The 16,490-nt window shown below is 33.3% G+C and overlaps 1 protein-coding gene across 1 annotated transcript; it reads left to right on the forward strand.

Moving 5' to 3' along the window:
* The first annotated feature begins 12,781 nt into the window (after positions 1-12,781).
* LOC127726978 (vesicular inhibitory amino acid transporter-like) lies at positions 12,782-14,002 on the forward strand. Its single transcript, XM_052234351.1, has one exon. The coding sequence runs from the start codon at positions 12,785-12,787 to the stop codon at positions 14,000-14,002; it is 1,218 nt and encodes a 405-aa protein (XP_052090311.1). The 5' UTR covers positions 12,782-12,784.
* Positions 14,003-16,490: the final 2,488 nt, after the last annotated feature.

Raw genomic sequence — 16,490 nt, forward strand, 5'->3', positions numbered from 1 at the left:
AACACCATTTTTCCAAATTCTGCGAGATTAGGAGCTTGGCGTAATACACAGATAATCACGTGACTGAATGATGCATGTTAACAAATATTGTATACATATCTAAGAAGTGAACGCATTCACGAAATTCAATATATAAAGGTCGATCGGGATGCAGGTCGGGAAATATAGACTGCTGCTGGAAAAGAGAGTATTTTAAATCGGGACAACTATTTTGCCTTGAAAACAAGCCACCTACGGCCCCCTTACAGAGCTGATGCAAGCGTACAGAGAGCGGGGCACTTTCCTTCCACGAGACATCTGAAGTCACGTCCTTATTTTGACCGGACGTATTGCGTAACTGTACATCCCACACCGCCTAAAAGTCGTCCGCTCCTCTTTTATAGCATGTACTTTATTGTTGGATAGGAGTAGTCCATATTACCGTATTTGTGAATCCCCAGTAACTTACCCCTTTGGTTTGAAACTTTAAAAATGAATGAAATATATTTTCTTTAAAAAAGTAAGAAGAAACTAAATGGGCAATCAATTACAACAAAGAAGTAAAGAAAAAAATGCATCTTCAAAAATATTTTGAAATATTTTCATTCGTCCTTTATCCCAGTCTAATTAAAATATAGAACTCTGGTTTCGTTATGCTCCATAGTATAACGAAACCAGAGTTCTATATTTTAATTAGACTGCCTTTTTCTAAGATGTACGGTTGCTGGTGGGTAGATTTTTCTTAAATCTAGTTCATACTTTTTAATATTTTATAACGCTAATACTTTACCCCCAATAATTAACGTTTAAGCAAATTTTTACTTTTGAATATGTTACTATTTTCCTGCAAGACTTATAACCAAATAAAATTTACTCTTAGTAAATGATAATGAATGTGACCTGTATTAATTCGCATGATGACACCTGTTTCTGGAATATATTTAAACATTATTAAAATAATCTTTAATCGGGTATACTCAAATTTAAAGATTTGGCCAGCCAAATTATTTTGGGGCCAATAAGGACCTTAACAGAACATAAAATAACTCTAAGGTCAGCTTTGTTTTAGTGAGTTGCAACCTCAACTTTAGTACATGCACATAAAAGTATAAGAATATAATATAATCGAATTCTATTATTTAGACCACATACCAATAAAATTGCATCGTACAATGACTATACACGACACTCGTAATAGTCATTCTTTCGGTTTATGTAATTACAATTTATACGAGTAAGCATGAAGAGCAAGACCAAGACGAAAACTTTGTGTCTTATAAATGCACTTGTGTACCCAATCCACATAATTTTTTCACCTATTCCGATTGGCCGTGCTGGGATATATATATATATATATTTAGACCTCTCTCTAAGAAATTTGTTTTGCATGCACACGTATAAAAATTGCGGTTTTTATCTAGCGCAATCATAGGTTTGAACGTTGTTTTCAATTTAGACTTGTTTATTTTTTCGTTTGGGCTTGTATTATATTTGCCTTCGGGTTTATATAATCCGTTCATCCTATTTCGACTCTTCAAAATTCAAAAGTCTATCCTAAATTGAGGTAAATTATATGGCCTTCCAAATACCGTTTCGATTCATAACATCACCGAAGAAACATTAATTGTCGAAATCCGGATATGGTGTACAAATTTTTGCACCTCATGTTTGCGGTATACCATCTTTTCCGCACGTTTATTGTTTTCTGTTTGGTATTAAATTAATAATTAAGATCCATTTTGTTACATCTGCTGATCCGTTTATCTGGCAATCGCCATGGCAGTCATCAGGGTTTAAGAACATCCGTTGTTCGACCTGCTAGTCAATTGCGTTTTGTTAAAATATACTTTTTCACTTTTTGTCTTTTGGAAAATGTTGTTTGTGCTGTATTTAAACCCCTCTACCAAGAAATTTGTTTTTCGTGCACACGTATAAAAATTGCGGTTTTTATCCAACGCAATCATAGGTTTGAACGTTGTTTTCAATTTAGACTTCTTTATATTTTTTCGTTTGGGCTTGTATTATATGTGCCTTCGGGTTTATATAATCCGTTCATCCTATTTCGACTCTTCAAAATTCAAGAGTCTATCCTAAATTGAGGTAGATTATATGGCCTTCCAAATACCGTTTCGATTCATAACATCACTCAATAGACTTTTATTGTCGAAATCCAGATATGGTGTACATATTTTTGCACCTCATGTTTGCGGTATACCACCTTTTCCGCAAGTTTATTGTTTTCTGTTTGGTATTAAATTAATTATTAAGATCCATTTTGTTACATCTGCTGATCCGTTTATCTGGCAATCGCCATGGCAGTCATCATGGTTTAAAAAAATCCGTTGTTCGACCTGCTAGTCAAATGCGTTTTGTTAAAATATACTTTTTTCACTTTTTTGGTCTTTTGGAAAATGTTGTTTGTGCTGTATTTAGACCCCTCTACCAAGAAATTTGTTTTGTATGCACACGTATAAAAATTGCGGTTTTTATACAACGCAATCATAGGTTTGAACGTTGTTTTCAATTTAGACTTGTTAATATTTTTATACGACCGCAAAATTTTTTGCGGTCGTATATTGGTATCACGTCGTCGTCGTCCGAAGACATTTGGTTTCCGGACAATAACTTTAGTAAATGTAAATAGAAATCTATGAAATTTAAACACAAGGTTTATAACCACAAAAGGAAGGTTGGGATTGATTTTGGGGGTTATAGTCCTAACAGCTTAGGAATTAGGGGCCAAAAAGGGGCCAAAATAAGCATTTTTCTAGTTTCCAGACAATAACTTGTGGAATGGTGTATGGATCTTTCTAAAATTATACCACAAGTTTCCATACCACAAAGGGATTGTAAGAATTGGCTTTGGGGGGTTATGGCTCAAACCCTTTCAAGAATTAGGGGAAAAAAGGGTGAAAAACAAGGGTGTCCTGGTTAATGGACAATTACTTAAGTACAAAAAATAATTTAAAAGCAGTGCAAGGGAGGTAATTCAAACACAACATTTGAATTGCCTCCCTTACACTGCTTTTAAATTATGTATAAAGAAATCTTGTATTGTCTTGAGGTGATTAGCTGTCAATTTATTTTTAGAAGTTTCTATTTTAAAAATACTGATGAAGGTAATTTAAAATTTAGCCATGATTATGTATGTCATTTTCTATTTAAAGACTTTTATGATGTATTTAAATGGGTTATTATGGTTGCAAACTCCATTGGAAATTTGAATTGAGATTATGACCATATCTTGAGGGAAAGAATTTTTTTTTGGAAAAGGGGGGAGGTTAAAAAAAATTGAATATCAATTCAAATCACATTACCAATTCAAGTTCTTTGACTACAGTTATTCTGTGTCAGAAACCTATTATGTGTCAAATATTTAATTACAATCCAAATTCAGACCTGTATCAAATGCGAATATTGTGTCCATTTTTGCCCCAACTGTTCAGGATTGGACCTCTGCGGTCGTATCCATGCTGCGCTTGGCGAAGCAATTTATTTCGTTTGGGCTTGTAAATATAAATCCACTTGTATACCAAGTCTACATAATCTTTTCATTGTAAATACACTTTCCTTGTAAGTATAGTTTAACCCAAGGGTTAACTTCGTACACAAGTGCATTTATTTCAAATAAATCTGCTTCCGTCCAGAAGTAACACCCTCGTTCGATTGGCTGTGCTGGTAGTGTTGTCAAATTGAACAGTTTTATCTAACCGGTTACTCGACAATCTTTCGACCGATTAACTGGTTAACTGATACTTAAGTTGAAGTTTTAAAAAATTTTCATTACTCTACAAATGCACGGTTTTATGATAAGATTAGTTGAAGTTTATGCCTGGGCATTATTGAGCAGTCCTAGTGAAGTTTTATTCTTAATAATCCATTACTACCATATCTCCTATGGCATTTGTAATAACTTCAGATTGGGAAGATGAAAGTCTTGATCTCGAAGAATCGACAAAGTCTGAAACCGGCGATTGTGTCATTTTCTCTGGTGTCTCAGAAAATTCTGTGGAGTTGTTCAATTTGAGATAATTAAGCGTGTTACTCGTATAACACAGTAATTATACATTTACATAATTTTTGTTTTACCATTTTTTTGAGTCGGCATTTCGTATAAAGTATGACAAAGTCTTAGACGATGGAGATGGCATATTTACATGTAGGTCTACGCAATATCAAATCAAAGTGAAATAATGAGGTAAATCGTAAAATGAAATCAGCTGTCAACTGTTCAAAATACATGTACGCTTTTTTCCGTTTTAATGGTTTTACACTAGTAATTTTTTGGGGCCCTTTATAGCTTGCTGTTCGGTGTGAGCCAATGCTCCGTGTTGAAGGCCGTACCTTGACCTATAATGGTTTACTTTTATAAATTGTAACTTGGATGGAGAGTTGTCTCATTGGCACTCATACCACATTTTCCTATATCTAATTATGTTTACTTTAGATCTTGCCCCGAGCTGATAGACATAAGTTGTCTTTGTGCTAATTATTTTTCTAAAATCGGATAAGAACATACTCACCCGTTCTCGTCCAATGGAAAATCAGTATTTTCCCTTCTATTTTTCATAGTACATGGCTTTCCACGCACTATAAAATGCTATGCACGAATGACTTTTCATTGTAGATTAATTATGAAAGTGAACTCTTAAAAACTTCACCAATGAAGTGTACAATCCCCTGAGGCAGTTTCCATAGGAAAAGATCAAAAAGAAAAATCATGAGTACTGTTGTATGCCTAATTATCATAAATGAAAACAAAAGATCAGAACTATAAAAGCGTTTTAAGTTGAGATTTCAATGCAAATGTCATTTTATAGTGCATAGACAGACCCCCCCCCCCCCCCCCAAAAAAAATGGAAAAGGGGGCAAGGGTGTTGGTAAATTAATATTTAATATAAAATCAATGTTTTTTTCAAGAAACAATGACTGTTGATAATAAAAATCAAAGGAAGTATATATATAAAAAAACCCTAACACATTCATCAATACAAAAATACAAAAAAAAAAGTAAGCATCTGATGTTAAAACGATAGTAAATTTCAAAATTTATCGATGAAGTTTTGTCATTATTCAAAATTATACAATTTTTAGAAACACTGATTTCTATAACATTGCGTGCTCTTTAAAAGACATATAAATATTAAATTGTACCTGTAGCAGAAGAAATCTCCATTTATGAATAATTTATCCTTTTTGTTATCACAAAACTATCTCATTGCTATTTCATCCCATATTTTGAAATGACCATTAGATATGATTTACATCCCTTTTACTAACCATGTGAACACTTAAAGTGAGCTCATATTAAGGTTTGATTATTTCAATGGGAGAGGCTAATTTTGTTATGTCACTCGAAGGTGTGAATATGTTCTAAATTGGTCAGACAATACTTGGTCATGTTTTATGAACATTTAAAACTCTCAGCTATACGCCTCGGGCTTTAAATATTCATAAAACATGGCCAAGTATTATCTAACCTATAATTAGAACATACTCACCCATTCTCGTCCAATGGAAAATCTAATTTTCATAGTACATGGCTTTCCATGCACTATAAAATGCTATACATGAATGACTTTTCATTGTAGATTAATTATGAAAGTGAACTCTTAAAAACTGCACTAACGAAGTGTACAATCCCCCCAAGGCATTTTCCAAAGGAAAAGAGCAAAAAACAAAAAAATCATGAGCACTATAATTGTTTGTCTAATTATTATAAATGAATTCAGGAAAATAGAACTATAAAAGCATTTTAAGTTGAGATTTCAACACTATACATGTTATCAAATGATGCATATAAACCCCACCCCACCCCACCCCACCCCCAGAAATTACGAATTGAAAAAGGGGCAAAGGTGTAGGTAAAATACAGGTAATTTTAATCTAATTTTTATACGAGACCTTAAAATCAACGTTTTAAGAAACAATGACTGTTGATAAAAAAATCAAAGGCAGTTTTTGAAGAAAAAAAATCCATCAAAAAAAAAGCAAGTATCGGATGTTGAAATGATTGTAAATTAAAATTAATTGATGACGTTTTGTCATTATCAAGAATTATACAATTTTTAAAAAGCTGATTTAAATAACATTGTGAGCTTTTTAAAATGAAGGAACTTTAGATAAATTATAAAATAAAATTATACCTGAAGAAGAAGAAATCTCCATTTTTTAATAATGTATCCTTTTTCGTTATCACAAAACTATCTCATAGCTCTTTCATTCCATCTGTTGAAATGACCATTAAATATGATTTACATCCTTTTTACTAACCATTTTAACACTTGAAGTGAGCTAATACCAAAGTTTTATTTAATTTATTATAATGAGAGGCTAATTTTGTTATGTCACTCGAAGGTGTGAATATGTTCTAAATTGGTCAGACAATACTTGGTCATGTTTTATGAACATTTAAATATTCATAAAACAAGACCAAGTATAACTAACCTATAAGTGTTTTCAAGGTAAACAATAGTAATTAATATACTGGACAATTGATCTGTCAAATTAATTAGCACGACTATCATTTCAAAAAATTATTAATGATTTCAATGCACATTTATATCAAATCTATTAAAATTGAAAAAAAGGGTCCGGTTAACCGGTTAGCGTTCTTGGTATTCGATATTCAGTCCTTCCGACGGTTAACCGGTTAACCGATTAACTGTTGACAACACTAATAAATACCAGCCGTGTCAGGTCGGAATTGGGACGTTAAGTCCTATGCATCATCTTGGCAGGGATATCACACATTAAAGATCATTTGCGACGGCTCTTTGCGGGTCCAAGATTGGAAAAAATCCCCGCCCTTCATCCCAGTCTACCCACTTTAAAGATATCCTATCTTTTGAATTAACTGTTAATTTGTTATCGTCCTGAATATGAATGGGATAATTGCCACTATTCTTCAAGCAAACATCAATCAATCATAAGTAGTTTTGTGCACACGTTTTGAAGCAATCATGTAAGCAAACTTTAGTTTTAATAACTTCGTTAGACCCTCTTATCTTAGGATTCTAGCAAAAGGGTTCGTCAACATTGGAATAAAACCATGCCAAATGAACACATTTCTGTATCGTATCAAACCCTGAACTTGAATGGTTGGTTTTGTCTTTTTATGGGTTGACAGCATATGCTGATGAAATATATTCTTTAAAACATATGTAAACTGACTTGGGAGGTTTTCTTTAACTTATTGTATCGTGTGGAACATCCCCGCTTAAATAAAACAGAAAATATGGGCGTATTTAGGACAAGAACAAGTTACAAGTTGGTTCTTCTTATGGCAAGAATTTTTGACTGTCATTTCGAAAAGATGGTAAAACTATGTTGGTTAGAAGCATATAGTTTACCATACAGTATATAACGTACAGACTCCACGAATAGTTATTGCAAGAGTTCTTTCACGTGCAGAAAACACAACACTCTCCCAAAACTCATTTGACGTTCACATCTATATCTATGCATCACGAACAGCCAAGTAGACGACCTCTCCTCGCTAGGTTTACTGACGGACGAAGGAAGTTCACGGGAACACATGTCTTATTCCCAGTAATTTATAGTATTGGAACTTAAAAAATCATCAAAAACTTATTCTTTTTGCTCCGCTGCTGCTGCTTTACAAAACATAAACCATAAATTACTACTATATTTAAGAAATATATAATATGAAATTAAACCTGTAACTTGTTCTTAGTTTCAGAATGTTCTCTAGAAGTTTCCGATACATCCGGTCATTTATACCAGCTTATGGTGCTACAAAAGAGGAGAAGCACCCAATCATAACACAGGAACAAATAGATTATGAAATGTCTGAATATGATGCGCAGAAAGACACATGTGAACCGTCTGAAAATATCCTAGAAAAGTTTGAAGACGAGAGCAAGCGCTATAAAATTTCAGAGTGGCAAGCTGGTTGGAATATAACAAATGCAATACAGGTACCTCATTTTAACAATACACGTAGAACATGTTTACCTGTTGTGATCTGTTCGTTTTTGTAGTAGTTCTTATTAAACAGACTTTGATTCTCAGGGTTTCAAATGGTTAGACTGTTTATTTCTTTTGATTGTGTTCAAGATATTTTTTTGGTGTTTTTGAGTCTTTTGATTGCCATCGTTTACAGCCGCCTCAGTAATATCCCGGTCTTGGATAGTATAGGAGTAAATCGAACTATATTACAAACTGACCAAGCAAACAAATCCTTAAGGAATAAGTAACGAAAACATTTGGGGAATCTTACGGCGGTTAAATTGGTGAGCGGATGTGGTTTGACCATTATCTCGCCATTTAAAAAATAGCAAGATGGTAAAATTATTCAATCCTTTCAAAGTTTAATCTAATTGAGAAATAGAAAATTTTGCCAGTGAAATGGGTAAAATCCCAAAATGTTGCGCACAGTCAATCTTTTGCCGAAGGTCGACGATTCTCTCCGTGTACTCCGGCTTCCTCTACAAAACAATAAACGTGGCTGAACGTGGCGTTAAACACAAACAATAAATCAAAAACATTGTCTTTGGCAATTGTTCTTCAAAGCCCATGACGATACGTCTGAAACCCAAAAGAAAATATGTTGGACTGTGCCAAATTCCAAAATATTAAAACAGCTAGTATATTTATGACTTGCTTGCGTTTGCCGTATTTAGTTATTAGTCTCAGTATCTTTGATAACTTTGTTGTTGTTATTAATATCTGAAGGATGTTATAAAAAAAGAGCCAGAAGACACCAAAGGGACAATCAGAGTTATTATTTGTTCAGGATTTTCTCGTATTAAGATGTTAAGAATTTGATTTATTTTGAGAAGTTGTTGATAAGATATTAAACATCTTCTTGTATATTCACATCTTACTACTCATTTAAAAATCTTGACTTGATTTGATTCTAGTCTAATAATTTATTGATAAATAGTGTTAGAAATTGTCGAAAACTAATGGACATACGATAAAAAGTGTCAAAATACCAAACAATATCCACATCCTATCATCACAGACATCTCACTTGTAAAGAGTGAAAAGGTATAGCGTTATTGTATTATTAGCGTAAGTCATCTAGGACAACATATTTTCACAAGTAAAATGGCTAAGTGTTTTAAGGGGAAAAACAAGCTTACGCAGTATTTCTACCAGACAGTCTCAAGCTGTTCATTATGTGCCCTTTGAGTCTTTTTTAAAGTTATTTTCATATATCTGTCTAGGAAACATCTTCTTCATCCCAGCTGTTATTAAAATATTAACCATTTGTTCTCTGTTAATGTAGTTTCGGCCACATAAGCTTAGTAACTTTTACTTCAATTTTATAACTTTCAATCAGTAATGCCTACTATTTACCAATATAAAAAATTTTGGAAATAATTTGAAATTAAGGAATGTATCGCCCTCGTGCATAGTTCGGTTTCTTTATAAAAATAAGGAGATGTGGTGCGATTGCCAATGAGACAACTATCCACCCAGATTCAAATTGATGTGGCTGTAAGCAATTATAGGCAACCGTACGGCCTTCAACAATGAGAAAAACTCATACCGTATAGTCGGCTATAAAAAGTCCCAGACATGAAAATATGAAATAATTCAATTGAGAAAACAAACGGCCTAATTTGTCCGGTTTTGGCTTTACTTTTGAACCTGTTTGATTTTATCGGCTCTTCAACGTTTGTATTAAGTTTTGTATTTTCAAGTATTTGGCCTCGAGCATCACTGAAGAAATAATGATTGTCATCTGGGGCCGTAAATTCGGTACCATTAATGTTATTGTCACTGCTATACTGAATGATAGGATTAAGTTCTCACAAATATACGTCAATTTTTAATGTGTCTCGCGGTTAAGGAAAGAGATATTAAATCCAATGCTTTTATCTATGGTGGACATTAAGAACTCACACCCAGTCATGACAATTATGTCACTCTTAAAGTAAAGGATATCATTATTTCTAACAATGATAGCAATTTGTTTGGCACATGAAATTGCAAAACTAGTAAACATTTTTATACCTTTAAAAATGTAAGTTTTATTGATAAATGAAAAGGATGACATAATCTGGACACTAAAGTATAAACTGTGACTTTGTTGTGTCACTATGATGTCATTAACATGCCGAAATGTCATATGTGCCATAAATTGGTCATTTTACACATGGTTTGTGGACAAACTAGATATGAGTCAACCTCATACCTGAAAAGATATTTTACACACATAAACATACTTGAATTAAGGTATATGTAGCAAAATATCTTTTTGATATGATTTTGGCTTATATTCGAATATTAATGAGGCAATTGTTGCAAGTTTTAGTTTGCATTAAATGAAAGAAAGAAGTTTGAAGCCCTTTGATGTCACTCTGTAAGACAAATCAAGAAAATATAAATACCGCTATCTGACGGTCTTTTCAACATACGAAGGATTTTATTTGGAAGATTTATAATATTATTAGATATTCGAATTCAAGGGGCCAAAACAGTAGCCTTTACAGCCTTCTCTTTGCACAAATTCTTAATATATCTAGCGATTCAAGCAAGAATGTAAACTGTGTTTTTTTTAATTAGAAGGCAGTCAGAGCTATTGCCATTTGCTGATATAGTGAACAGATTTATGTTTTTTTATTTTGTCACATTGCTTTGGCTTCAACTGGAGATTAAAGTAATGTCTTTCTCTTAATCTTATAGCCCCTTAATTCCTTTCTTTCTATGCTTGAAATTTTTGTTTGTCGAAACAAGTATTTTATGGATGCTGTGTGTGTTGGAATAATAATTGTAAAAGTCCAAATTGAGATTAAAATCCAAATCTGAACAGGTACTTCATTTAAAAAAATAACCAAAAAATAACAATCTTCATAAACAACAAATTCTTCTAAAACATGGTATCCTACACCCCAATATGGCCATTACACTTTATCACTATCGTAACATCATAAAATGTGCAAAAGAACGACTGTCTAGTGCAATACAGCACTAATGACACGCGTAAAAGGACTGACTGGTTTTTAACGCTTTCATTGGTACATTTCACTAATGTACAAATCCAAGGATAAATGTTCTATTAAATATGAATAAAGGGCGATGCCGGGTTTACATCAATGTGACAGCAATCCTTCACAGCAAGAAATTAACAGACATCTAATGGGAATCATAGCGCCTTCAATAATAGACAGATGTCTTTACAATATGACAAGTTCTAGATTGTTCCGAGTCCATTAAAGTTGATACTAAATTAATCAGAATTATCAAAGATGTGCTATCAGCACCAAATTCTCCAAATAAAAATATTATGATATGAAATAGGACCATTACTAACGATGATATTGACTAGGCACATGAAATAGGACCATTACTAACAAGGATATCGACTAGGCACATGAAATGGGACCATTACTAACGACCATGACGATGATATTGACTAGGCACATGACTATAGATCTATGGCAGGCTTAAACTAGTTTAATGAGATTTCGACCTTTCCCTTGTACTATCGGTCGAATAACAAAAGTAAACGAAAGAACATAAAATCAGTAGAAGCACTTAACCTTAAACGGTATAATAGATAACAACGTATCAAAGAATGCTCGCAGTTACTGGAAGCTAGCTACATGTGTTAAACATGCTCATGTGGATATCATGTCGTCTTACTATCGTAATAGCAGTTGCTACATTTCGCAGAGGATTACATACAGCAAGTTCCAGTGGCGGATCCAGAAATTTTCATAAGTGGGGGCCCACTGACTGCCTAAGAGGGGACCCGCTCCGGTCATGCTTCAGTGATTTCCTATATAATCAACCATTTTTTCCCAGAAAAGGGGGGGGGGGGGGGGGCGGGCCCCCCTCTAAATCCGCCTCAGGCAACGCCATAAATAGTACAGGAAGAAGTATGCTATGACCAAACAAATTTTGCAGAAAACAAAAGAAATGTTTTAGTAGCGTTTAACTATAAATAAAAGAAATGATGTGTATCCAAAAAATTCCCAGGCGCATTGATTGAACAACAGCATAATTATAAGCCTACTTAGATTGTTTATAAATAACCTAAAGAAAAATATTGATTTGAATGACAATTCCTCAATGTGTTAGCCTAGTAAATAATATTACCATAAAAATCTTGATGCGAAATAACACTTTTATCAAATTGCTATCGTTAGAATTATACTTCCACATTAAATCTCTATTGTTGTTATAAAATTTCAGTAGAAGATTTGACAAACTTATAATATTTATATCCTTGTTGTATTCGTGTTTAGTAAGAATGATTTGAGGTGGACATAATAAATTGCATGTAGATACGTCTGCAATAAGAGGAGCAAAGTCAGTTCACATTGTAATACAAACAACTAGGTGATATACTTTAAATCCAAAACGAACAAAAATATAAAGCGAAAAATAAAGGCTATACTAATTTCTTTGCATGTTCGATATTCGTATTTTTGTAAGTGTTAATACTGAAAAAGAGTTGCAAAGACTATAGATTTGGTAAAATCCATATTAATCCAAAGATATTATCAAATTAGAAAATTTCACCAGATATAAAAATGTGTTTTTTTTTTTTAGTATTCGGAGTCCAGAAATCATAACTGTAAAAATACTGATTTTGTTATTTTCTTTAATTGAGATTTTTTTTATGAAATAAAATTGCTTTCAAGTCATATTTCTTGCGTTCCTGATTCTGGCCTTTCCTTAGCAGTATTGTAATGAACAAGAAGCTTGATTTAGTACTTAGCATTGTTTTGATCATTCATGTTTTGTAGAATTTATCTAGAGTATTATAGAAAAATAAAACATTTACGTTACGATAATTAATGATGATAATTGCTATTTTTAGGGGATGTTTGTTGTAAGCTTTCCCTATGCTGTACTACAGGGTGGCTACTGGACATTACTCGCAATCATAGTAGTAGCATACATATGTTGTCATACTGGGAAAATTCTAGTGGAATGCTTGTATGAAGAAGACCAGTATGGACAGAAAATTCGTGTGCATTGTTCATATGTGGATATTGCCAATTTAGTGTTTGGACCTCGTTTTGGTGGTAGAATAGTAAATGTTGCGCAGATGATAGAATTATTAATGACATGTATTCTTTACATTCTTTTATGCGGTGACCTAATCATCGGTTGCTTTCGTGAGAGTGAGAGCCCACTAGATCTTTCTTATTGGATCATGATCAGTGCCGCGTTTCTGTTGCCATGTGCATTCCTTCAGACATTAAAGAGTGTGTCTTGGTTTAGTTTTTGGTGTACAGTAGCACATCTAGTTATCAATGCCATAATATTGGTATACTGTTTCTCTAGAATCAACGATTGGAAATGGTCCGAAGTTCAAGTTAGCATAAATATTTGGACCTTCCCAATATCTCTTGGTGTAGTTGTTTTCAGTTACACATCACAAATATTTGTACCCACCTTAGAAGGAAATCTGATTGATAGGCAGAAATTCAACTGTATGATGCATTGGACACATTTTGCTGCCGCCGTTTTCAAAGCTTTATTTGCCTACATCGGATTTCTAACGTTTGGAAATAATACCAAAGAATTTATTACCAATAACTTGCCACGAATTTTCAGAATTGCCGTTAATGTATTTTTTGTACTGAAAGCTTTACTATCGTATCCACTGCCATATTTTGCTAGTGTCGAATTACTCGCTGAATCTTTCTTCAGAGGACGACCAAAGACAATTTTTCCCGTGTGTATAGACAACGAGAAGAGTTTGAAAATATGGGCTGTAATCCTACGTCTCTTACTAGTCATCTCTACAATGTTAATGGCAATATTTATACCTCATTTCTCTCTTTTAATGGGACTGATTGGAAGTTTTACCGGAACGATGTTATCCTTAATATGGCCATGTTATTTTCATCTTTACCTTAAAGGAAGAACAATGTCTTGGTATGCGAAACTGTTTGATATAATTATTATAATACTAGGTCTGTTATGCCTTGGCATTGGGATTTATTATTCCGGTAGCGCATTGATAAGATCTTATAGAGGTCTACCACCAGATCCACACAATCCGAGAATACCTTACCATAGCGGACAATAGGGATAGAGAGGTGGATCTATGTTTTATTGTTCAAATATGAGGAAAGATTTCTATTTCAATTCATTATTTGAAGCACTTTTCTATCTTCCTGAAATGGACACTGTTGAGCAGTCTTTCAATACTATAACATCATCGGTGCTCATGTAAAGTCTATAGAATAAAACAAAACTGTGTCGAGGATTTGATCATTGCATATATTTTTTTTATTTATTTTCTCTTTAAATCAAGATAGGAAGAATGAAAAAAATAACTTGGAATGTATACTTATATACGTATGTATTTAAAGCTATTGTGCTGTATGTGTGAATTTGTACATTACCTAAATATATTTCGAAAACAATGAAGAATGTTTATACACAATGCTTGTTGTGAATAAGTCATTTTGAATTTATCATTTGTGACAGCAAAAAATTACAAAGAACACGTTCACTTCCTTTCTCAGGTCGAATGGTTGGGGAAAATGTTCAAATAAAATCATTCTGATTATTTCTGGCGCGTTTTACACTTGTATGTCTGTCTACTTAATTTTACACTCATTAACAACTCGGATATTCCTTTTCTATGCTTACAAATTTGTATAAAATATGTTTATCCTTTTGAAGGAAGAAAAACTGATGTTTGCTGGAGGAGATTCGTTATTTGTGATATACCATCGCTCGCCTCATTGTTTTTAACCATAGAAAAAAACTTAAATTAATGATAGTAACATTTAATTTGCATGCAAAACAATACATTACAGGTCATAACGACTGCAAAACATTGGCTTTGTGCTAACATGAATCCCTGGATCCACCTAAATACCCTGTACATGATTGCAGCAAGGTAAGTTGTATTGGAAAACTAAATTCAAATGTAAAAATTAAACCAAAGTCGGGGTGTTATTCAATGTAAAAAAGGGAAACCTTTCTTGGCGCAGGGCGGTAATATATGACTCTTAATTCTAGTGGCATGCGATTATTACCTAATTATATTTACTAGTAGCTAGACCTTAGACAAAGTTAAATGATTGTTGAACTTGGAAATGAAGGTTAGATTGAATGACTTTGACTAGATGTAAAGTACTGTTTTATATACATCACCGTTTTGCAATTACAGATGGCTTAGATTGTTTAACTCGGAAATAAAGTTTAATCAAAGTAAGGATAAGTGAAATGAAGGTTAGATTGAACACATTTGACGAGATGTTGTAAAGTACTCTTTTTATATACATCCCCGTTTTGAAATTACAGGTCGCTTAAATTCTAAAACGTGTCTCCGGACTTACAACGTTTAATCAAATAAACAGTGAAATATATGTCATGTGACCACAATCATATGTCGTATAGTTAGCCTGTAGATACAAAATTATATAGCTGTATGTCAATCTAAAAAGTAGATGTTGATGCTCGTGCTTTTGAACTTTGATATTTCTCCATTACTAGTCCCTCTCAACTTCTTCCAGGTGAGCTAATGAAATTTTGAAGTTTTATTTATTATGGAGGGGTTAGAGGGGTGGAAGCTGAATGTAAATGAAATGTACTTATTATGAAGTTAATGGTTGATATTTCATGTTATATATACATCGTGTCATTGTATATTTTCTATTATGCGTTTACGGAGATCAATTGTGCTTATTAAAAGCTGCAATATTATCAAAAATAAGCCACCACGTCCTGAGAACTACTTTCTCCATTATCCATAATTCCATTTAGTCGTTTATTCTTTAACAGTTTTTCGTCATTGGAGTTGTAGTTATTATTGATGTTGTTGCGTTCTTTTTCGAAATTTTCATCCGCCCTCGAGTCAAATTTCTTTCTATTGTCCCCAGATGATGGAAGGAAGTATTCATTTTCATGTCCGGTTTCATTTTCTGTTACCCTTTTTGGTTTATTTTGGTATTCTTTGATCTCATCATATATAGGGTTATTATAACCTTCATTCATACTGATATCGCTGTTTAATTTTTCCTCTTGCAATTCTGATGCAAAAACTTCATCTTCTGTTTGTCCGATATTTTTAGAATCTCGTTCGTCATCTAATATTGCTCTACTGTAGCTACGTCTACGATACAAATTCTTATCTTCTCCATTTTCATCTGTATCTATATTGTACGTTGAACGGCGAGTACGGACGAACGACTCATCGGATAATATTCCTAATTTTGCTTGCTCTTTAGTACTAGGAAATAGAAAGACATAGGCATCGGTACCGCTAAGACGTTTATCTTTGTCATAGTAAAGCCACCGGTTGGATAGCTGGTCTTTCTCCTCTATTCTGTTTTCCGATTCTGTATCAAGTCTACCTAAAGAGGACGATCTCCTAAGTAACTTAGTTACAGTAGATAAATGATGATTCCCCGAATTGGATCTGCCTAATGCTTTTGTAATGTCACTTTCACTGTAACATATATCATTCCTACTGCTAGCACTCGACAAAGTCTGCATGCTTTTTGATCGGATACTGTCGTCTAGGCATGTAATTTGTTCATGCTTGAACGCATTATTACATT

This window comes from Mytilus californianus, unplaced genomic scaffold, assembly GCF_021869535.1.
Source record: "Mytilus californianus isolate M0D057914Y unplaced genomic scaffold, xbMytCali1.0.p SCAF_19, whole genome shotgun sequence".
NCBI lineage: Eukaryota > Metazoa > Mollusca > Bivalvia > Mytilida > Mytilidae > Mytilus > Mytilus californianus.